A 25,498-nucleotide genomic window follows, 5' to 3' on the forward strand; every position below is an offset into this window, starting at 1 on the left:
AATCACCAGGGTATGTGCACTTTTGATCAGGGACTTTTGGATATTTTGGGTTGTCATTATGATTTAAAAATAGAAAACACCGTAGTTTGACAATAAATGACTTCAACCAACCACTAACCATGAGTGGAGAAAAAGTTTTGGTGTTATCATTCATATTCTCTGAAAAAAAGGCAAGAAAGCAAAAATTCTGCAGGGGTATGTAAACTTTTGAGCACAACTATCTGTTGAATTATGTTATTATGTAATATATTTTATTGTCTGTACAAGTCCCCTCTGAAATGTAAAGTGCTGCACAATATGTTGGTGTTATAGAAATAAAAAAAATGTATTATTGTTATTACTGTAAATGGGGGGGATTTTTAATGTACGTGGGTGGACTGAAGGGACATTATTAAATGTCACTTAAGAAGCATTATTGCTATAGGGTCAATCAAAGCATTGTGAATGTCAAAGAGGAGCACTGAGAGCAGTATTAGTTTCTTGGGATCTAGGCACTGTTTTCTAGAGCACATGCACAGGGCTTTAACCCCTTAACGACCGCCGATATGCCTCTTAACGGCGGCAGTTAAGAGTATTTATTCCTCAGTGCTGCCTTTTAACGGTGCCGAGAAATAAGTATATAGCGCCCCCCCAGCGTCAGAAAATCTCCGGGGTCTCGGCTACCGGGGGTAGCTGAGACCCTGGAGAACATGATTCGAGCTGGTTTTTATGATCCCCTGTCACGTGATCACCATTATTCACTGAATAATGGCGATCACAAAAAAAAGGACGGTTTTCCATTCATTTCTTTCTCTTCGGATATGATCTGGCATACCAGAGAAGAGAGAAATGGGGTCCCTCGAGCCCTCCAGATACCTCCGCCATCCCTGGATCCTCCTGCTCCGTCCTCCAGCCCTCCATGTCATCTTCCTGGAAGAAAATGGCAGGCACATACACAGTGAGCCCGCCGAGATCTGTCGGCTGGTACCCGGCAACAATAGATTTTTTTTCTATTGGTTCATTTTGATCACAGTGATAGACCCTATCACAGTGTCAAAATCAAAAAATACCCCCTTAGTTAGATAAAAATAATAACATTTTGTTTTTTAATTTTTTCCATTCTTTGCAGTTTAGGTTAGGGTTGTGGTTAGGGTTAGGGGTGTGTAGGAGGAGTATTCTTCACATTCAGAGTGTTAGTAGACACAGGATGCTTACATTCAGGGTGTCAATGATAAACTGCCTTTCCATGTACCTGTCGGACAGGAATATAATGAAGAAAGGTGGGAAGAGATACATTTTGAACCAATTTCTGTTCCTGTCCATAAGTAGCATGAGTAATCATCATGTGATGCTGTCCAATAAGATGTTTGAAAATTAAATATTATATTGTACTTGATAAAATACAAAGTGCCAACAAAACATCATAGCTCACAAAAATACAAGGGTAAATGTTTACCTAGAGTTCACTTAATGCAAAAAGCAGGTGTATTATGCAATACTCACCTTAGGTGGTGGAGGAGGAGGTAATGAAGGTGGAGGTGGTGGAGGGGGAGGTGGAGGCGGTGGTGGAGGTGGAAACGTGTACATCCAATCGGACTTCTTCCCTTGTTTTCTCCAATTGCGGGATAGGTCAGGTGAAGAGGTAGAACTCCTCCGAGTGTACAGCCAATCAGTGTCTTCCTCATCCTGCCAATCAAAGCTGTTAAATGTGAAAGCCAGCCGGCCTCTGGTGTACTGTGCATAACCTCCCCTGGTCTACTGGTGGCATGTATTGCGATAACCATGTAAGCATCAAACAGATAGATGTGTAGCCACAGCAATTCAGCAATTTCAGGCCATACAGTCACCACACACCACCTACCAGGAATATGAAAGTAAGGTGTATGAATTATTTTTGTGTCGGAGAGTGAACTGTCAATGACTTTTTTTTAGCTCAGTGATTTCATTTTTGTTTTTGTTTTTTCACTTCAAGAGAATCTCCACCTTTTTATCCTATGTCACTTTTAGGCCCAGAGTTCTGTGCTGATTATTTCTCACCATATTGTTATAGCAATCAAAACTCTATACTCCATAGACTTGAAAATATGATATTCTGAATACCTGCCCCTGCCACTAGGTGGAGCTTGGTAGCTTCCTGCACACGTTTTTTTTTTTTAACATTTGAGTAGTATGTGTAAACAGTATGCAGTAAGCATTTACGTATCCCTTTATATATTATGGTGGCTGTAAGCTACCAACACGTTTTGCTTTATCTATGTCCATGTTGGGAATGTCGAGAACTGAACAACAAAAAAACAAAATCTAATTTTAATGAATGAATGAATGAATGATAAAGCTATATTAAAAAATAAATCAGCATATACAGTAATTGAGACATTATTTATATTAAAAAATGTTAATAAACACTTGCAATAGATCACTCTGATTGTAATCACTCTATATAATATGCTAGATGTTTCCAGCCAGCTAACGCTCGGCACGCGTTCCTTACAGGACAGAAAATAGGCAGAGATAAATAAATTTAAAAAGTGGCGTTCTCCTTATTTTTACTAACCAGCTGAGGAAAAGCAGAAAGCTGGGGGTTGGTGTTATTATTCTGGGAAGGGGACAATATCCATTATGGTTTTCAGCCTATCAATAACAGCTCACAGCTGTGAGCGTAACCTTTACTGTTTATTAAAAAGGAGGACCCAAAAAAATGATGTGTGGTCCGCCCTATTTTTAATAACCAGCTAAGGCTAAACAGACAGCTGCAGACTGATCTTAAAAAGGCTGCAAAGGGGCCGTGGATATTGGCCCCCTCCCAGACTAACAACACAATCCCTTAGCCGCCCCAGAAATGGCTCTTCCCGCTTGCCCTGGTGCATTGGCAAGTGGGATAATGGTTTTGGGGTTGATGTCAGCTGTGTAATGTCCACTGACATCAAGACCAGGGGTTAGTTTGTCAGACACCCCCAATATTGACCCCGTAGTCAAAAGTAATAAACACACACACACAGAAAAGTCCTTTAATTGTAAAAAAGCACCCCTCTTTTACCCATTTATTAGCATACAAAAAAATAATAATCCATACATAACATAAGTAATATCACCGCTCAGCACGGCTGCTGGAACACACTGACAGTAGCATAAGAATGCGGCTGCAGTGACGTAATTAAGGTTTCCGCAGGTCACAGGCGGCGGTTCTTACAGTAACCTCTGTGTGAGTCTTCATGTGAACTGCGGTAACCTTACTGACGTCACCGCTCGCAGTGTGAGAAAGAACTCATGCTGCGAGTGGTGACATCGGTAAAGTTACCAAAGGTCACAGAAAAAAAATATGTGTAGTTCAAAAGGAAGTTGCATTATGTCCTTTTTCTGGGGGCACTAAACTTTATCAGCATACACAAGAGATAAATGTACCGGAAAAAAGCAGCAATAATGCAACAAAAAATGCAGCAAAATATGCTTTTTGTATGCAGCTTCTTTACAGCCAAGCGAGTAGGTTTTGCATGTTGCAAAAAATGCAGCAAAAACGCAAAGTGTGAACATAGTCAAACAACCTAAACTGTCCATTAACTAGTTATAACTTCTCTCAAAGCAGAAAACTCCCTAGTTACAGATCAACACTGCTGTATTTTCTGTGCAACACTACCATTTAGTGCAGGGGTGGGGAACCACAGGCCCGATGGCCATTTATGGCCCGCAATTACTTTTTTCCAGCCCGAGGGGAAGATTCCTGGGGACCACAGTGCATGCGCCGGCAGCTGTGTACCGATGGTCCCCAGCCTTTTAATTTCTTCTTACTTTGGGAGCACACACATGCAATGTTCACTACTGCATGCTGAAGCATGTACAATGAAATATTACGTCCTGACACAGTGTCAGTGTCATGACTTACTTTGTGGGCGCAGTTAGGGCACAAATTTTACGACCCCCGAAGGATGGCTTGATTAACCATTGGACCTTGGCCGAAAGAAGGTTCCTCACCTCTGATCCAGTGGTTGATTTATAACTCATATGCTTGAATCTTGGGTTATAGCTAATATTCAAATACTGACACCATGCCTTGCTGCAGTGCTAACAAGTAAACTGATTCTGAAACAGCATTTCATTTTTTTCTCTGTGCTAGATCAGAATTTGACACCCTAGTTTGAACATTATTGTTTGTAATTGAACAATCTATATTTCTAGAATAAAATGACAGCTCAGTGACCGATACAGGCAGCATCATTTCCTGAACTTACATAAATTTAGTCACCTCGCCTCACCCGACAACTCAAGAGGAGAGTAAATGAACAGGAGAATGGAAGAGAGATTTAGCATTTTTAAACATTACTGCTGTTGGTAACACACCATTCTTCTGAGTTGTTAATGGCACATGTTAATTCATCTCCTATGATTTGTTAATACGAGAAATTGCTCTCTGTGCATTTCATACATTTTTTTCGACGACCTCCTCACAGTTATTGAGCCCTAAATATCAAAGTGCATGGAAAAATACTTATCAAAGCAACAAAATTCAAGTAACTTCGTATAGCAAATGTCACTCAGATCTACCGGTTTAGGAACACCTACATCTTCAACCCTACCAAAAAAAAAAAATTGCAAAAATAATAAAGATAAACAACTATTTACAAAGTCTCAGATGACAACATCATCAGAAAATCCAGAGGTATTGCTTGAACTTTTAACTGGTGAGGACAATACCCCTCCTAAAATGTCACCATGCCAAACTCCTCCAGCTGCGCCTGCAATAGAAAATCTGCAAGCAGCTGCTGTTGCTCAGGAAGTCTCAAGATGCCTCATACTGTTCTTTGATAAGAGATTAGATGTCCTCCATGAATCTATCAATTCCGTTCTAGCCCTGCTAATGACAAATGCACAACAAATTGTTGAACTGGAGAACAGGGACAATAATTGTGAAACTACCTTCATCTCTTTCGCTCAGGCATCCACCAACAGTCAAAGAGAAGAAATTTCCCTCCGTGTCAAGTTGGAGGGCCTAGAAAATAGAGAGAGAGGCGGAGTAATCTATTCATAAGTGTCCCAGAAAATATTTATGGAGATAATCTAATCACCTTTCTCACTACTGATCTAATACAAGCTTTGCAAGTTCCTATCACTAGGCATTCACTGATGGTTGAGAGAGCCATTGCATAGGTCCTCAGGGAACAAAGAATGAGGACGTCCACTTCCGATCATTGCTAGATTCCTAAATTGGTCCACTAAAGAACAAATCCTCAGAGCGTACTGTCGAATCAACTCACTAACAATCATATCCTCAGCTTTCAGGACTTTTCTTCTTCGATCACTCAAAAACATAAAGGCTTCTTACCCATTTGTCAATACTAGTGATGAGCGAGTATACTCGTTGCTTGGGTTTCCCCGAGCACGCTCGGGTGGTCTCTGAGTATTTGTGACTGCTTGGAGATTTAGTTTTTGTTGACTCAGCTGCATGATTTAAGGCTGCTAGCCAGCCTGAGTACATGTGGGGGTTGCCTGGTTGCTAGGGAATCCCCACATGTAATCAAGCTGTCTAGTAGCCGCAAATCATGCAGCTGAGTCAACAAAAACTAAATCTCCGAGCAGTCACAAATACACGGAGATCACCCGAACATGCTGGGGAAAACCCGAGCAACGAGTATACTCGCTCATCACTAGTCAATACCTTCATGACAACTCTATTAGGTTCCAGCTGTTATATCCAGCCAAACTAAAAGTCTAAGACAATGGCCGCACCCACATTTTTGATGATCCGATAAATGCATGCTTTTCCGGTTGCCAAATGAAGGATGACTAAACAGCTTTTAAAGAAGGGCTGGATGATTTCGTCGATAAACATAACATTGTGAGTTATAGTTAAATTAGTGACAAAATGTATAATTGGTGGAGAAAGGTTGAACTTGACCTAGGTCTTTTTTTCAACCTATGTGTGTAATTATCATTTCAGTGGGAAAGCATAACTGACCTTCATGACTTTGTCTTCACTGTTAAGGGCTATATGGCCTGATATAATTAATTATAGTTACTTGTTATTCATTATCTGTTCACATGTGATGTTTTTCTTTATTCATTTAATTATGCCCATTCTTCCTTTACAGAGGTTCTCTAGTGGTGTGTGGGTTTCCTTCTTTGCAGACTTTAAATAAAGCCCAGGATTTCTTCGCTCACTGGGATGAAAAATCCTAACCGCATTCCACTTTGCAGATTAAACCCTTTGTCAAGACATCAAAGATGAGTTTATCAAACATCAATACATCACCACATTATACAACCTCCAGTGATCTTAAGTTTACATCGTGGAACACAGCAGGCTTGAATACCCCTGTTAATCGTAGAAAGGTCCTTAATCATATAAACCATCATCTACCTACAAGAGACACACTGGGTGAAAAGGAAAAATTACACACTTAAAGCCACAGATTATTCTTCAAAAACTATAATGGTGGCTATTCTATTTCCTAAAGGTCTTCTCTACGCAAATCAGGACAGATTAGTTGATCCTCGTGGCAGATTTATTATGCTATCTGTGAACACTGCTGACAACAATTACATGTTATAAAATGTGTATGCCCCTAATTAGCCTGATTCTACCTTTCACCCTAACCTTCTAGTCATTTTACAACAGACAGGGAAATCCTCAAAACATACGGTAATTCTAAGGGGTGATTTAAACTCTGTAATTGATACACAAATGAACAAATCAAATCGTGGTACTCAATCCCTATCGACTACAACAGCTCTCCCAGATAATGAAAGCATTGTCCCTTTGTGATCTCTGATGACTTCGACATAGCTCTACTAGAGAATACACATTTTACTCTGCAGCACATGATTCTTTTTCAAGAACACTTTTTCTCAGAAAGCCTATTTGAGCAGTCAACCCACACAGACATACACTCCATCATAATTTCGGACCATGCTCCCGTCTCTCTCTCACCCCAATCTCTCCCACATCAATTACAATCTAAATTTTGGAGACTCCCTTCTTACCTTGCCAAGTCTGAAGATTTTAGCTCCTACCTTATTATGCATTGGAATAATTTCATTGATGATAATAGATTACATTTAAACGACACCCCTCTATTATGAGCCATCTCAAAAACTGTTATGAAGGGTCACATAAATAATTTTACAGTGTTAATAAAATGTAAATTTTAAGAACAATTCCATAAACTTAATAATGCCTTACTCAAAGTCCACCATGTATATACTGTATAACGCAATCCTCTCTCTTGATACAAAACAGATATACCAAGAAACAAAAAAAGTTAAAGGAAAAATTCTTACATGGCCAAGCCCATGACAAAACAAACAGAGCCAAAAGAAGTATCATCGTTGGGACAATATACCAGGCTCACTGCTGGCGTGACTAACTCACCCTTATTCCACCCACAAACCTATACTTGCACTGCGAGATCCAAACACCAAAGAACTACATACCAAAACATCAAAAATGAGCTAAGTACTATTTAATTTTTTGAAGAACTTTATAGAGCTACTACTACTGACCTAGAATCCATTAATTAATTTCTTACTGCCCAAGCTCCACCTCAATTATCTACAGACCAGGCAAATGATCTTGATGCTCCCATAACAGAAGAAGTGAAACTGGCAATATCTTCTGCATCAAACAATAAATCACCAGGTCCAGATGGCTATACTGCCGAATATTGTAAATTTCTATTACTCGATATTGTACCTACAATTACCAGTCTTCCTAACCCAGTGTATACTGATTATTGGATTTAAGAATAATAGTACTCCCAAAACTGAAGTGAAGATCACACTCTGCCTCAATCTTACCGTCCCTCTACTCTCTTAAATTTGTTTAGTGATCTGAACATTTAAGTGTGACAAAAATGCAAAAGAATAGGAAATCAGGAAGGGGGCAAACACTTTTTTAACACAGCTGTATATGCTCAGGATCAGTCACATCCGCCTTCAATGTTGTTGGGTCTTGATGCATAGAAGGCCTTTGACACGGTGTCCTGGCCATTCCTTCATGCCACACTTTCATAGTGTCGTTTTGGGGCTACTTTCCATAACCTCCTCACATATACTCAGCATGAGGTGGAGACCCAGATAACAGTGAATGGCCTTATTACTTCATATTCTGAAATGTTTAGATGAACCCATTAGAGTTGCCCCCTATCTCCTCTTTTATTTAATTTAGCCCTCGAACCATTACTCTACCATCTTCAACACATCTCAACATCTCAAGCTTGTAAGGTCTTAAAATTGGTGACTCAGAATTTCAGATTGCAGCTTTTGCAGATGACATCATGCTAATGATTTCAAAGGCCAAACATTCCTTAATGAATCTGCCAGATGATCTTAAGAGGGTGGGAGCCTTAACTGGATACTGTCATGGTATCTACATTGCCTGTGGCCAAGGAACACCGTGAGTAACAGCTCAGTCGCCCTATGGGATCTGGAGTGTGCTGGACTGTCAGTTTTGTGAGTGACAGTCCAGATATCCAATCTGATCCTGAGGCGGGCTGGGTTGTCAACATTTTGATTGACAGTCCTGCTGCTCAATCTGCTTTAGTCTGTGGGCGTTTCCTCAGGTGCCTCCCAGCCCAAATCATTTGCCAGGTATTTAGCTGGCTAGCTGTTGATAGTCTGTGTCAGTTGTAGATTTGCTTTAGGTAGGTATGTATGGTTGGTCTGTGTCTGACTCTGATCTTGCTGATAATGTTGGATTTTGTTGTGACTACTCTTTTGGATTTTCCCTTCCGCTTTTGATGCTCTCTAACTTCAGGTATTTGACACTGGAGTTGGCCTCTGACTTTCCGTTTTTTGTACTCCCTGGTTTTGACATACCATCCTGGCATTTGACTCCATACTGTTACCTGACCACCCCTTTGTCTCACCCCTCTGTATTATGAGACCTCCTGGCAGTGGCGTAACTACAAAGTTATGGGCCCCGGTGCGAACTTCCAAATGGGGCCCCCCCCGCCATAAAATTCAATGTAAGCCCCATAGAATACAATGCAGCCCCCCTCATAGTATAATGCAGCCCCTCCATACAGGGGCAGTGACAAAGACACGAGCAAATGGTGACGAGGGGGCAGAGGAGAGGGAACAAGGGGGCAAGGAAGACAGGCACTAGGGGACACATGGGGGCTAGGAGGCAGGGGAGAAGGATACAAGGGGTCTAGTGGGCAAGGGAGACTGACACAAGTGGGCAAGGGAGACTGACACAAAGGGCACACGGGGACTAGTGGACAAGAGAGACTGGCACACGGGGACACGGACTAGTGGGCAAGGGAGACTGACACACGGGGAATAGTGGGCAAGGGAGACTGATACAAGGGGACTAGTGGGCAATGGAGACTGACACACGGGGACAAGGGACAAGCACAAGGGGACAAGGGAGACAGGCACAAGGGGACACATAGGGACTAGTGAGCAAGAGACTGACACAAGGGGACAAGGGATACAAGCACAAGGGGACACACAGGGACAAGTGGGAAAGGGAGACTGACACACAGGGACTAGTGGGCAAAGGAGACTGACACAAGCACAAGGGGACAAAGGAGACTGACACAAGCACAAGGGGACATAGGAGACAGGCACATGGGGACACACAGGGACTAATGGGCAAGGGAGACTGGCACACGGGGACACAAGCATAAGGGAGACAGGCTCAAGGGGACACACAGGGACTAATGGGCAAGGGAGACTGGCACACGGGGACAAGGGACATAAGCATAAGGGGACAAGGGAGACAGGCACATGGGGACACACAGGGACTAATGGGCAAGGGAGACTGGCACATGGGGACACAAGCATAAGGGAGACAGGCTCAAGGGGACTCACGGCCCCCTGACCTGCCAGAGCCGCTTGCAGCTGCGACCGTAGTAGTTACGCCGCTGCCTCACACACACACATACTACAGATATCACACACACACTACAGATATCACACACACACATCATACTACAGATATCACACACACACACACACATCAGTTATTACACACACTACAGATATCACACACACATCATATTACAGATATCACACACATACTACAGTTATCACACATACAAACTACAGATATCACACACACACACAGACATACTACAGATATCACACACACACACACATCATACTACAGATATCACACACACACACACACACTACAGATAACACACACACACACACACTACAGATATCACACACACACACACATACACACTACAGATATCACACACACACATACACACACTACAGATATCACACACACACACATCATACTACAGATATCACACACATACTACAGTTATCACACACACACTACAGATACCACACACACACACACACACACCAGAGATACCAGCTCATATACACAACTCACAATCTCCTCTCTGGTACAGGGGTGGCTGATGTAAACCGGCTGCAGCTCCTCAGCTTCTCCTGACTAAGGCTAGTTTCACACTAGCGTCGGGAACAACCCGTCGCTGTGCGTCGGGCCGACGTTCCCGACGCTAGTGTGGTCTCCGCCGCACAACGGGGGCAGCGGATGCATTTTTCCCACGCATCCGCTACCCCATTGTGAGGTGCGGGGAAGTGCGGGGAGGTGGGGGCGGAGTTCCGGCCGCGCATGCGCGGTCGGAAAAAGTGGACCGTCGGGAGCAAAAAACGTTACATGTAAGGTTTTTTTCTCCCGACGGTCCACTACCACACGCCCAAGCGTCGCAAAACGGACGCGACGTTTGGCAATGCGTCGCAAATGCGTCGCTAATGTTAGTCTATGACGAAAAAACGTATCCAGCAAGAACTTTTGCTGGATGCGTATTTTCGGCAAAACGACGCATTTGCGGCGTATTGCAGTTAACGCTAGTGTGAAAGTAGCCTAAAGCGGCTCTGTCCCGCACCTCCCCCCTGCTCTCGCCTTCTGTCCCGGGGTTATTTTGGCTTTCTCTTAAAGGGAACCTGTCACCCCGTTTTTTCCGTATGAGATAAAAATACTGTTAAATAGGGCCTGAGCTGTGCATTGCAATAGTGTATTTTGTGGACCCCGATTCCCCACCTATGCTGCCGAAATACGTTACCAAAGTAGTCGTTTTCGCCTGTCAATCAGGCTGGTCTGGTCAGATGGGCGTGGTGTCTTCCCCCAGATCTTGCTTAGTTTTCCGTTGGTGGCGTAGTGGTGTGCGCATGCCCAAGGTCCCGAATCCACTGCACAGGGGAGTGAAAATAGCGTGATGTGCGACATTTCATTGGTGATCGGTGGGGGCGGCCATCTTCCTTTGGCCGCGCGTGCGCAGAAGCGGCGCTCTGCTGGCCGCGGCTTCAGGAAAATGGCCGCAGGATGCCGCGCGTGCCCAGATGGAGATCGCGGCGGCCATTTTCCTGAAGCAGAGATGCGACACCTCGTACACACCCGACTCCGCTCCGTACACCCCCGGCTCCGCTCCGTACACCTCGTACACCCCCGGCTCCGCTCCGTACACCTCGTACACACACGGCTCCGCTCCGTACACCTCGTACACACACGGCTCCGCTCCGTACACCTCGTACACACACGGCTCCGCTCCGTACACCTCGTACACACACGGCTCCGCTCCGTACACCTCGTACACACCCGGCTCCGCTCCGTACACCTCGTACACACCCGGCTCCGCTCCGTACACCTCGTACACACCCGGCTCCGCTCCGTACACCTCGTACACACCCGGCTCCGCTCCGTACACCTCGTACACACCCGGCTCTGCTCCATACACCTCGTACACACCCGGCTCTGCTCCGTACACCTCATGCACACCCGGCTCTGCTCCGTACACCTCATGCACACCCGGCTCTGCTCCGTACACCTCATACACACCCGGCTCTGCTCCGTACACCTCATGCACACCCAGCTCTGCTCCGTACACCTCATGCACACCCGGCTCTGCTCCGTACACCTCATACACACCCGGCTCCGCTCCGTACACCTCATACACACACGGCTCCGCTCTGTACACCTCATACACACACGGCTCCGCTCTGTACACCTCGTACACACACGGCTCCGCTCCGTACACCTCGTACACACCCGGCTCCGCTCCGTACACCTCGTACACACCCGGCTCCGCTCCGTACACCTCGTACACACCCGGCTCCGCTCCGTACACCTCGTACACACCCGGCTCTGCTCCGTACACCTCGTACACACCCGGCTCTGCTCCGTACACCTCATGCACACCCGGCTCTGCTCCGTACACCTCATGCACACCCGGCTCTGCTCCGTACACCTCATACACACCCGGCTCTGCTCCGTACACCTCATGCACACCCAGCTCTGCTCCGTACACCTCATGCACACCCAGCTCCGCTCCGTACACCTCATACACACCCGGCTCCGCTCCGTACACCTCATACACACACTGCTCTGCTACATCCACCCAAACCCCTCCTGACCTCACACAAAAGCTTACCCTCCTCCAGCATGATGACAACCAGCACTGCACTACTGTCCTGCACTACACGGAAGCCCTTGATCATGTGACTCCGACTCCTCCCCTCCTGTGACCTCATCACAGGTCCTGTGCGCACAGAGCAGTGGCAGCTATAGTAGTGGTGTGCGGCTCTCTGCGGTGGAGGGGCTCTGCTGCGGGTCAAGTGCAGTCCCACCCGTGATCGCGAGTGCACGCGCAGCAGGGCCTGTAAGGAAGAATTATTTAAAGGGCCGGCGGCCCATTTTGTAGATTAGAGTTCTTAGGAGCCCGCCCAGTCTGCTGGACTGGGTGGGCCCCTAAGCACTGCGGGCCCCATCGCAATTGCGACCCCTGCGACCGCGGTAGTTACGCCCCTGCCTCCTGGTATCTGACTTGGGACCTCCTGACTGCCCTGTCTCAAGGCTTGCCGGTGAGTAGTGACTGAGCATCACAGATACACTTTAAACATGGAAAAGTCAGAGACTCTCCTCCTTAAAGGACCCAGTAAGCAACTTTGGTCAACAGATATAGCAATAATTTGGAAAACAAACTTTCTTACCTACTTAGGGGTCAAAATCCCTAGATCTCCCATACATTTATATTCAGCTAATATTAATCCCTACATTCAGTCACTAGAATCCACACTAAAGATATGGCGCCATTAATATCCTTTCTTATTTCGGTAGAGCAAATTTACTTACAATGATAGAATTTCCCAAATTGCTTTACCTATTCCACTCCCTACTGTAGTGAAGCAGGGTTGATATATTGCGACAGATAGGCAGGGACCACAGAAAGTTGAACATAAATGTGTTTTATTTTCATACTCACATAAACAGAAGTGATATTGTGCTGGATCGCAGCGGGGTTTTCACAAATAGTCCTTGTTCCAACCCGTTGCCGTGGGCAATGGCACCGAGGTAACTCCTGGGTGCGTCAGCCGCTGGGAAGTCCCTGGCTGTGTGTTTGGTTCAGACAGGCCTGGATTGCACAGAGCCTCCTCCTCCGCAGCTTGCAAGACTCCAAATTGACACACTCAAGGCCAAACCGAGAGATTAAATAGAATCGTGGCCATAAGGCTAGGTTCACATCGTACTAGTGCCATCTGTGTAACGGATCCGTTAAATGGATGCGTTAACGCTGATGCCCAAAATCGCTTTTTTGCTACAATCGCGCTAACGCATGGTATCATTGCGTAGGCATACGTTAGCAATAGAGGCCTATGCACAGCGAACGCATCCGTTCACTCTGCGTTAGACGTAACGTACCCAAAATCGCGGTAAACCACGTTCGAGGGTGTGTTACAAAGTAATGCATGTCGATTTTGACATGCGTTAGGATGCGTTACGATAAAGTCTATGGGCGTGTTAACGGATCCGTTACATTGCATTAGTGCACGGATCGCCCTAACGCAATGTGAACCTAGCCTAATAGAGCCACTTCCAAAACCCAGAGTGGAGAGAGGGATTCACTTCACTACCAAGCCAGCAAATCCCTTTAAAAATAAAATTCCTTGTCTGGTTTTCCTAACAATCTGACTGGGTCAACTATTTGGACCCAATCCATACTTCCTTTTATTTTGCCTTGTGATTCACAGGCGTACTGCTGTAAACTGTAATATGACTCCGTCCGCATCCTGGGGGACACATATCGACCCTCGTATATGATCCCCTTCACTACCTCACATATCTCCCCCTCTGTTCAAACTTATTGGGTTGAGCACTTGTCAGCATATAGGGTGCCCGTGACAGGGCTTCTGCTTTTTCCTGCGCCTTCCCTGCACGATGTTCGACCATGAAACTAAAGTTTTGCAGTGACAGGAACCATCTCGTAACCTGAGCATTCCTCTACTTGGCATTTCTCATCCAGACCAAGGGTGAATAATCTGTCATCATGCAAGACTGTAGCCCGAGCAAATAATAGAATACGGACTCCAAAGCCCACTTAATGGCCAGGCACTCCTTCTCCACTACGCTATAATTTTTCTCAGCCGGGGAAAGTTTCCTACTCAGGTAGGTGACCGGATGTTCTTCTCCGTTCACCTCCTGTGACAGGACCGCTCCTACGCCAACGTCAGAGGCATCTGTTTGCACGATGAAATCTTTCTTGAAGTTGGAGCTAGAGCGGATGGGCTGTCTGCACAACGCCAACTTCATATATTGGTACGCTTCCTCCGCCTGAGGGTCCACCGTACCATGACAGACTACTTACCCTTTAAGAGATCGGTCAGGGGGTGCTGTTCCCCTGGCAAAATTAGGTAGGAACCGTCGGTAATACCTAATGATGCCGAGGAATGCTCTTGCCTGTTTAGTAGTAACAGGCCAGGGCCAGTTTTGAATGGCCTCGATTTTATTTATTTGGGGTTTGATAACCCCACGGCCGATCATATACCCTAAGTACTGGGCTTCCTCATGACCTATTGCTCACTATTTTGGATTCGCTGTCAAGCCTGCGGCTCTGAGTGAGTTTACTACCACTTGTACCCGGGACAAGTGGGTATGCCAATCAATACTGAAGATGATGATATCATCCAAGTACACTGACGCATACTTCTGATGGGGCTCTAATACTATGTCCATCAGCCTTTGGAACATGGCCAGGGTGCCATGTAGTCGAAAAAGCAAGACGACATAGTGATACAGACCCTTCGGTGTTATAAAGGCGGTCTTTTATTTCGCCAACTCTGTAAGAGGCACCAGCCATTAACTCTTGGTAAGATTGAGAGGGCTAAAGTACTAGGCCTGTCCCAGCTCATCCACCCTGGGCATTGGATAAAGTTCAAATTTCGACTTCCGGAAATCATTCCAGAATCATAACGATTCGTCTGGCTTGGAAATCAGTACAATGGGGCTAGCCCACTCACTTCTGTATTCCTCAATTACTCCTAGCTGGAGCATTTGTCTTACCTCACCCGCGATGACTTGCCTCCGGGCTTCTGGCATATGGTACAGTTTCATTCATACCCTTACCTGAGGCTCGGTGACAATCTCATGTTGGATTACAGAAGTACGGCCAGGTAGTTCCAAGAATACATCCGTATTCTCTTGCACTAATTTCCGAGCCTCTCGTTGCTGCTGTTGAGAGATTGCTGCCTATCTGTCCTCTCTCTCGGCCTCCGTCCGGGCCGATATCGGAGGGTCCCCAGATGATACAACTGGAGTCGCGTCCGTAATCATATACTCCCGTTCCTTCCACGCTTTAAGCAGATTTATATAATACAACTGTTTGGGTTTTCTTTTCTCGGGCTGGTATACTCGGTAGTTCATCTCCCCACCCTTTTCTTGGACTTCATACGGCCCTTGCCACTTGGCCATAAGCTTACTTTCGGTGGTGGATACTAAGACTTTGGGCTCCTTCTCACTTGCGAGAAATACGTCCGAGTCTCGCAGGTTAAAACCCTGCTCTGGCGCCGGCACTCCAGAGCGGAGCGTGCAGCTCCATGTATTGCACATTTCTCGCAAGTGAGAAGGAGCCCTAATATTCAATCTCCTTCTTTAAAGGACCCGTACCGTAGCCTTTCTGTTATATGCTCGGTTCAGCACTGCCTGAGCAACCACTAAATGTTCTTTTACAATAGGCATGACCACTGCGATCCAATCCTGCATACTGGCCACGTGCTCTATTACACTCTTATGTGGAGTAGGTTCCTGCTCCCACATCTTTTTGGCTACGTCCAGCAGGCCCCTAGGATGCCTGCCATACAGTAGCTCCAAGGGTGAAAATCCCATGGAAGAGTGCAGTACCTCATGAATGGCAAACATTAAGCAGGGCAATAACATGTCTCAATCCCTTCCATCCTTGGAAACCACATTTTTTAACATGGATTTGAGGGTTTTGTTGAACCGTTCAACTAATCCGTTGGTCTGGGGGTGGAACCCCGATGTGCGCAATTATTTTATTTGTAGATGCTTGCATAGTTCCTTTGTCACCTTGAACATAAAAGGAGTCCCCTGATCAGTGAGGATCTCCTTAGGTAGCCCAAGGTAACAGAACATGGCAAACAGCTCCCAGGCAATAGGTTTAGCTGAGGCGTGACAAAGCGGAATTGCCTCCAGGTACCGAGTGGCATAGTCTACTCCCAATATATGTTGACGGCCACTGGCGGATTTTACTATTGGGCACACCAGATTCATAGCAATCCACTCCAAAAGGTACCTCTATAATGGGTAGAGATACCAAAGGATGCCGGAAGTTGGCAGTGGTTGAGGTCAGTTGACACTCAGGACATGACTCACAAAACCTCTGTACCTCGGCGTAGACCCCAGGCCAAAGGAACGGTGTAAAATACGTTTCTGTCTTTTTAACCCCTAAGTGCCCCCCTAACATGTGGGTGTGAGCCATTTCAAGCACCTCACTATGGTAGGATTGAGGCACTACCAGCTGTTCTACAACTTCGTCACAGATTTCATAACCCCTATAAAGTAACTCCTGGTTGATTGCCATGCATGGGAACACCTCCTCCGCACCCGGTTGCTGAGCCACCCCATTTACCTCTATCACTCTTTCCCGTGCTCAGGTCAGAGTAGGATCCTGTAGCTGGGCAGTCCCAAAAGTTCCCCGGAGCACTCCCAGCTCTGGAATTGTCAGGGTCTCCTCTATCTCTCCTGCCATCACCACTAGGGGAAACCTATTGGGTTCACACTCTTTCCCCTATGACCCCTATGGCAGGAATCCTTGTGTCGGGATCTTAGGCCTCTGCATCCGGAAAAATGTTTGCCTGGGGAGTCTTAATTTTGTTTTTCCACAGGGACCAGAACAGGGGCAAGTCCCTTCCCAGGACAGCCCCATAAGGAAGGATCTTCACTACCCCCACCACATGTTTAACCTCTCCACATGGAGTAAAAAATGTAACCTCCACTGTCGGAATACTTACGGAGTTCCCCATGAATACATACGGCACACTTTTTTCCAGTGGGTTCTAAGCCCGAGATTAATGACTCATGCATAAGTGTCACTAGGCTTCAGTCTGGTGTCCGTTGACGTGCACCTGGCAGATGCGGTTCACCCGCGGGGACAAATGGGTCACCAGTGAAAACAGTAGTACAGAGTACATCAACATACAGAGAGTAAACACGCAGGTCATGGGTTCGGTTATCAGGGGGAAGTTGACAGCCACATGTCCTGGCCCTTGGCACAGCCAACACCTAATAGCTGCGGCACGACTGGACCGCGGTACCGGTTTAGGGGAAATGGGAATCTTGTCACTCTCACTGTCATGTCGGACGCTATTCACACTAGGGCGTCCGACAGACAGTGGTAATTCCAAATTCGTCCACTATACGTTCTGTGGCGCCGGCTAGACTTTATCCAGGTTGTCCGGGGTTAGTCTAGCTGGTAATCGGGTTGGAGGCTAGGTCACGCCCGTGGCCTTTAAATAGTCATTCTGGACTTTGGGCGTCGCCGATTATAGCTTGTGTCTTGTGCCTGGTGATCTCGGTCTGGAGTGGTGGTGTAGGAGAAGAAATATCGTATCTGGTGGTGTATTATCCTTTGTCATATTTCTTCTTCCTATATTTGTATTTGTTTTGCCCTGTGCACATTTTTGTGTTTCCCTGTGTGTCTGCGGCGTGGTGCTTTTTTAGTTTTCCCTGTCTGTGCTTTCTGTAGGGGTTGGTGTGTGGTCTAATCACTGGGTGGCGGGTGGAGGTTTCAGCATAGGACTGAAACAGGAGTCAGGGTCAGGCCTGGCGGCCCAGACAAGCACACCATCAGTGTAAATTCTGGGAGAGGGACAGACAGGGTTTTCCCTAGTCTGAGGGATATCGCAGGGGCCCGGGTAATCAGCTGTAGTCTACCCAGTACCCGCATGACATTATAATCGACCAAAATAAATTTTGGATGCCATGGATCCCATGACTTCCATAACCCGCCAGTTGGAGGCGCTGTCCTTACAGGTCACTGAGTTGAAGGGGGCAGTTCAGCAACAGGGTCTTATAGTATCTAATGTGCAAGCTGAAAATGCAGGTAGAGTTGCAGAGCCAAAGATTCCTTTACCTGAGAGGAACGCAGTAAATTTGTTGTTTTTCGTGAAGCTTGCAAATTATATTTTCGTATGCGCCCGGTTTCCTCAGGTAATGAGGCTCGGCGTGTGGGCCTGGTATTGTCATTACTGAACGGAGACCCCCAAGCATGGGCATTTTCATTACCATCTGATTCAGCTGCACTTAACTCAGTGGAGTTTTTTTTTCTGCTCTTGGGCTCATATATGATGATCCTGACAGATTGGCTCTAGCAGAATCAAAAATACGTGCTCTCCGCCAGGGGGAGCGAATGGCGGAGGATTACTGTTCTGAATTTCGCCGCTGGGCGGTGGACACACAATGGAATGACCCAGCACTGCGGAATCAGTTTGCACATGGGGTTTCGAGAAGGGTTAAACAAGCCCTCCTGATGTATGAGACTCCTGCTTCTCTAGAACATATAACCTATATCAATATGGTCCAAATTTCTCCCAATACCAAAAGTAATATTCTAGGAGGACTATATATCATAATGGAGGTAAAACAACCAGAGTTTATAAACATAACAAACTTTATTTAAGTGTAATATTAGACAGTAACATCATATATATAATAATTTTGTGAACAGCACCAGTAGCAGACAAAAGAGGCAGAAAATATATAAATACTGTGCCAGGCAGCGAAAGCAAGATTAAAAATTAAAAACCCACACCACATGGAATACTTATAAGCGGCCCCAATCTGGGATACCGAATATTTAGACCGCCATGGCTATTGAGTCATAATAGACTAAAGGGTTAATAACAATAACTAACTGGTTTGCACCACTGTCTTAGCAATTTAGAAAAAGTGACACCATAATATGTTAGCTTGTTATACCTGTGGCCATAGCTGGTCTATAGGAGGTGGGTGAATCCTGCTGCCGAGCTGCCAGGCGCCTCGACGCGCGTTTCACCCGATGAGCTTCGTCAGGAGGCGGTATTCACTAATTCTGGAAGAAAATTTATAGATTGTCCTGCTTCTCTAGAGTCTGCTATGAGTCTTGTTGTCCGCATTGATCGCCGTTTGCGTCAGGGGGTGCAAGAGACGCCGCTTATGCGGGAGGGCATAGGTGCACGTGAGGTTGCTGCAGGTGAGCCCACGGAGCCTATGCAAATCGCAGGGGTGTCACATCATCGAGCCCCCTCACTCAGGAAGCAGGGAGCCTGTTTCTGCTTTGGTAAAAAAGGACATTATGTTAATGCTTGTCCTCTGTTTTCTAAGAAAAGCGCAACGGCGGAAAACTACTAAGCTCAGAGGGTGTGGAGGAGGCCAATCTGAGCTTATGCATATCCTCCATGGTGGTTTCTCAATGTATGCTTCCTGCCAGAGTTATGGTCGCTGGCAGAGAGCTGCCAATCACTGTTTTTGTGGATAGTGGGTCGGCCACTAATCTCATATCTCATTGATGAGGAGTTTGAGCGCACGGCCGGGTTCACGGTCGAAAAACTGCCTCATAAGAGTCCGTCAAAGTGATGAGTGGAAGATGGCTTTTAATACTCCTGAGGGTCATTTTGAAAATTTGGTGATGCCATTTGGGTTGACAAACGCGCCTGCTGTATTTCAACATTTCATAAATGATGTGTTCTCGCATGTACTGGGGAAATTCGTTATTGTGTACCTAGATGACATTCTCATTTATTCATGCGACCGTGATACTCAGCTACTCAGAGAAAATAAGCTCTATGCAAAACTGCAGAAATGTGTTTTTCGGTTCAGGAGTTGCCTTTCTTGGGTTATATTGTGTCTGCTTCAGGGTTTAAAATGGACGCCGCTAAGGTGCAAGCGGTGCTGCATTGGGAACGGCCTGATAACCTAAAAGCACTCCAGCGGTTCCTTGGATTTTCTAATTATTATAGAAAATTTATCAAAGATTTTAATTCCATTGCTAAACCGCTTACTGACATGATGAAAAAGGGTACCAATTTCTCCGCCTGGCCTGAGGCTGCTGTGCGCGCATTCGAATTTCTGAAGAACAGTTTTGCTTCGGCCCCCATTCTGGTGCAACCGGACGTATCAAAACCGTTTACCATGAAAGTCGATGTGTCTGAGGTTGGAGTGGGGGCGATGCTGTCACAAGGCTCATCCTTGGGCGAGTTGCGTCCATGCGCCTACTTTTCCAAGAAGCTGTCGCCCGCCGAACGTAACTACGATATCGGCAACAGGGAGTTGTTGGCTATCAAGTTGGCTTTTGAGGAATGGCGACACTTCTTGGAGGGGTCGGTCCACCAGGTTACAGTTATCACCGACCATAAAAATCTGCTTTATTTAGACTCAGCCAAGCGTCTGTCCCCCAGGCAGGCTCGCTGGGCATTGTTTTTCACGCGATTCAACTTTTTTTACGTACCGACCAGGGTCTAAGAACACTAAGGCAGATTCTTTATCCAGGTGTTTTCCGTGGGGAGAACCTCGGGAAGATCCGGTACCCATCCTCCAAAAGGGTGTAGTGGTCTCGGCTCTCATGACAGAGGTTGAGGCTGAGATTGCCGAGGCTCAGGAGGAAGTACCACCAGAGCTTCCCATTAACAAATCATTTGTACCACTCCATCTTCGCCTAAAGGTGTTGGGTGAGCATCATGATGCTGTTCTGGCTGGCCATCCAGGGGTTAGGGGTAGGGGTACCTTGGAGTTGGTGTTGCGTCAGTTTTGGTGGCCCAAAATCCGACAGGACGTGGTCTCGTATGTGTCAGCATGTACCACGTGTGCTAGGGCTAAGACGCCTCGCTCCCGTCCTGCTGGCACATTACATCCTCTAGGGGTACCCAGTAGGCCATGGACGGAGATCTCTATGGATTTTATTACAGACCTACCCTCCTCAGCTGGGAACACGGTCATCTTGGTGGTTGTTGATCGGTTCTCAAAGATGTCGCACTTTGTGTCCTTGCCTTCGTTGCCTAACGCGAAGACTCTGGCTCAGGTTTTTGTGCAGGAGGTGGTCAGACTTCACGGGATCCCGTCTGACATAGTGTCGGATAGGGGTACTCAGTTTGTGGCAAAGTTTTGGAAAGCATTTTGCTCACGGCTGGGGATCAAGTTGTCGCATTCTTCGGCGTTTCATCCTCAGGCAAATGGTCAGACCGAGCATATGAACCAGAATTTGGAGCAGTATTTACGCTGCTGTTGTGAATTCCGCTCTTGGGCTCCCTCCGGTGGTTGTAAGTAGCACTTTTGTGAGTTCTGCTCTTGGGCTCCCTCCCGTGGTTTTGAGTGGTATAGCTGCTTCTTGGATTTAGCATCAGCAGCTACTTCCACTGATCGTCTTTCTGGCTCGGCTATTTTAGTCTGGCCTTATCCCTCAATCAATGCCAGTTGTCAATTGTTCCTGCTTGGAGTCACGGCTCTTTTGGATTTCCCTGACACTCTGACCAAGTTCAGCAAAGATAAGTCCTTGCTTGTCCTTTTGCAGTCCACTTGTTGTGGACTTTATTGTTCAGCACATTCTATGTTTTGCTCATTTGTCCAGCTTATCAGTATGGATCTATTCAGCTAAGCTGGAAGCTCTGGGCTGCAGATTTTGCCCTCCACACCTTTAGTCAGGTGTGGAGATTTTTGCATATCTCTGCGGTGGACTTTTTCTAGTTTTTATTACTGACCGCACAGTGTTCTTTCCTGTACTATCTATCTAGCTAGAAGTGGCCTCCTTTGCTAAATCTTGTTTCATACTACGTATGTCATTTCCTTCTCCTCTCACAGTCATTATTTGTGGGGGGCTGTCCTATCCTTTGGGGATTTTCTCTGAGGCGAGATAGCTTTCCTATTTCTACCTTTAGGGGTAGCTAGTTCTCCGGCTGTGACAAGGTGTCCAGGGAGTGACAGGAACATCCCACGGCTACTGCTAGTGTTGTGTTAAGATCAGGAACTGCGGTCTGTATAGTTACCACCTGCTCAGAGCTAGTCGCATGTCGCTCCTAAATTACCAGTCCACAACACGCTGCTTTGTTTCTGTCAATCAGGAGGAGTGGTCGACGTTCCTTCCTTTGGCTGAGTTTGCCATTAATAATCACCGCCAGGAATCGTCTGGGGGGTCCTTGTTCTTTTGTGTTTACAGGTACCATCCTCAATTTTGTATTCTACGTCAGGGTGGCTCTGCTGGCGTTCCGGAGGAGGACCAGCTAGGAGCACAACTGTCATCCGTTTGGAGGAGAGTTAAACAGCGCTTGCTGTGCGTGGGTGCAAGGTACAAACGAGTGGCTGACAGTAGATGTGTGCCAGGTCCGGACCTGAGTGTGGGTGATTGGGTGTGGTTGTCCACAAAAAACATAAAACTCAAAGTACCATCCCTGAAATTGGGTCCAAGGTTTATTGGTCCATTTAGGGTCGCCACCATCATTAACCTGGTAGCCTACCGATTGGAGCTTCCTACGGTTTATAAGATACACAACGTGTTTCACAGATCTCTTTTAAAGAAGGTGGTGGGTTCCATGGACGCGGCGCCGATGCCACCTCCAGTCTTGGTAGATGGCAATTTGGAGTTTGAAGTCTCCAAGGTGGTTGACTCTCGTATAGTGCGCCGCACATTACAGTATCTGGTACACTGGCGTGGTTATGGGCCGGAGGAGAGGTCTTGGGTACCAGCTTCGGACATACATGCGGACCGGCTGGTTAGTATGTTTCACCGCCGCCATCCGGACAAGCCGGGTCCTATAAGCCGTGAGGGCCCTGGGGTCCCTCGTAGAAGGCGGGGTACTGTCATGTCGGACGCTATTCACACTAGGGCGTCCGACAGACAGTGGTAATTCCACATTCGTCCACTATACGTTCTGTGGTGCCGGCTAGACTTTATCCAGTTTGTCCGGGGTTAATCTAGCTGGTAATCGGGTTGGAGGCTGGGTCACGCTCGTGGCCTTTAAATAGTCATTCTGGACTTTGGGTGTCGCCGATTATAGCTTGTGTCTTGTGCCTGGTGATCTCGGTCTGGAGTGGTGGTCTAGGAGAAGAAATATCATATCTGGTGGTGTATTATCCTTTGTCATATTTCTCCTTCCTATATTTGTATTTGTTTTGCCCTGTGCACATTTTAGTGTTTCCCTGTGTGTCTGCGGCGTGGTGCGTTTTTAGTTTTCCCTGTCTGTGCTTTCTGTAGGGGTTGGTGTGTGGTCTAATCACTGGGTGGCGGGTGGAGGTTTCAGCATAGGACTGAAAAAGGAGTCTGGGTCAGGCCTGGCGGCCCAGACAAGCAGACCATCAGTGTAAATTCTGGGAGACGGACAGACAGGGTTTTCCCTAGTCTGAGGGATATCGCAGGGGCCCGGGTAATCAGCTGTAGTCTACCCAGTACCCGCATGACACTCACTCTGGGGTACTCCTTCAGTATGGCTGGGTGTTGATTAGCCCCAGTAGAAGGTTGTGTCACTTTCCCAAGCTACTAGGCTGGCGGGGCCCAGCGTAATAACCATAATGGGGCAGAGTTATGTATGAAGTCCTGAGTGGCCATATACTGCTCGATCAGGCTGACCACCTGGTCTAGGGTGCCTAGATCACCTTGGCTCACCCAATGCTGACCACAAAGGACCACTGAAACACCCCTTGTGCCCATACATATGTGTCAACCCCCAGTTGGGCAAGGATCTCACCTTTCAGTTTCCCATAGTTCTAAGCATCCTCCTGGCTAAGGTGTAAGTAGGTCTTCTGGGCGTCGCCCACCAGGAATGAGGCCACCACTTCGACCCACTGGGAAATCGGAAGGGGTTTCCCACTCCACTGTGCGCTCAAACACGATGAGGAAAGTTTCCATGTCGTCCTCAGGACTCATCTTCCTCAGCGCTGAACGGACTTGGTCCTGGGCCTCAAAAAGGATCGGGTCACTTGTGAGGTCATCTCTCACAGGGCTGCAATCTGTTGCAGAATCAGATTGTTGGTCTGCTGCTGCTATAGCTGCTCCTGCTGATACTCCTGCAGCTTCTGCTGCTGCCTCTGAGAGAGGGCCAACTGTTTCAGTATTTCCTCCATTTTACTGGCAGGCTTGAGCTGTAGCGTTGCAGGCTTAATTACTGACATGCAGCTTGCTTTGGGTATGCCTCAGTTCACACTGCCCACATTCTCCACCATATGTAGTGCAGCAGGATCTTTATTTTCAGACTCACATAAACAGAAGTGATATTCCTGCGGACCGAAGCCGGGTTTCCACAAATAGTCCTTGTTTCAACCCGTTGCCATGGCCAATGGCACCGCTGTAACTTCTGGGTGCATCAGCCACTGGGAAGTCCCTGGCTGTGTGTTGCCTTCACACAGCCCTGGGTTGCACAGAGCCTCCTACTCTGCAGCTTGCAAGACTCCAAACTGATACACCCAAGGCCAAATTGAATGATTAAATGAAATCAAGGCCATAATAGGGCCACTTCCAAAACCCAGAATGGAGAGAGGGATTCGCCTCACTACCAAACCTGCAAATCCCTCTAAAAATAAAAGCCCTTGTCGGGTTTTCCTAACAATTTGACTGGGTCATATTCTTGGACCCAATCCACCCTTCCTTTTATTTTGCCTTGTGATTCACAGGCTTACTACTGTAAACACAAGGCGCTCCAGCGGGTTTAATATGACTCCGTCCGTATCCTGGGGGACACATATCGACCCTTGTATATGATCCCCCTCACTGCTTCACACTACCCATATACCTAAAGCCAAAAGAAGTAAAACCAATCAATTATTTGTATCGATCCATTATTTTGGGGGATGGGAGTCCTCGAATCTTGTTTTATATGTTATCTCAACCTAGGCTAAATGGAGACATAAATTTCCCCAACATTAAACTGTATAATTTGGCCTCTCTCCTTACAGTTATTGTACACTGGCTGCATGTTACATCTATATTTACAGATCATTCTATTAATCAACAGTTCGTCTCTCATATATCTCTCACATCGGCACTTCATCTGCCATTTTCCCAACTGCCTAATAACTTCCCAATTAATCCTTTATTAATATAAACATGGAGATCATGGCAGAAGACCTGATAATTGTTGTCCTTAGACCCACCTCTCCCTAATCCAAAACCCTAGCTTCCAACATGGACAATCTCATCATACATTTTACCTTTGGTATGAAATGGGAGTTGGATCTATTGATAATTTATTAGATCATTCACATCAACATATACTATTTCAGAGCTAAATT

General features: G+C 46.5%; 1 protein-coding gene across 5 annotated transcripts in view; it reads right to left on the minus strand.

Moving 5' to 3' along the window:
- Positions 1–25,498, minus strand: part of LOC143782753 (survival motor neuron protein 1-like) — a 77,703-nt gene that overhangs the window by 23,043 nt on the left and 29,162 nt on the right. For 4 of the 5 annotated variants that reach the window (XM_077270581.1, XM_077270598.1, XM_077270589.1 and 1 more), the window contains one exon: positions 1,483–1,665. The exons of the other annotated variant lie outside the window; for it this stretch is intronic. In XM_077270581.1, coding sequence (XP_077126696.1) covers positions 1,483–1,665 — 183 coding nt within the window. The remainder of the gene's footprint in view (positions 1–1,482; positions 1,666–25,498) is intronic. 5 annotated transcript variants of the gene reach the window in all.

This window comes from Ranitomeya variabilis, chromosome 1, assembly GCF_051348905.1.
Source record: "Ranitomeya variabilis isolate aRanVar5 chromosome 1, aRanVar5.hap1, whole genome shotgun sequence".
NCBI lineage: Eukaryota > Metazoa > Chordata > Amphibia > Anura > Dendrobatidae > Ranitomeya > Ranitomeya variabilis.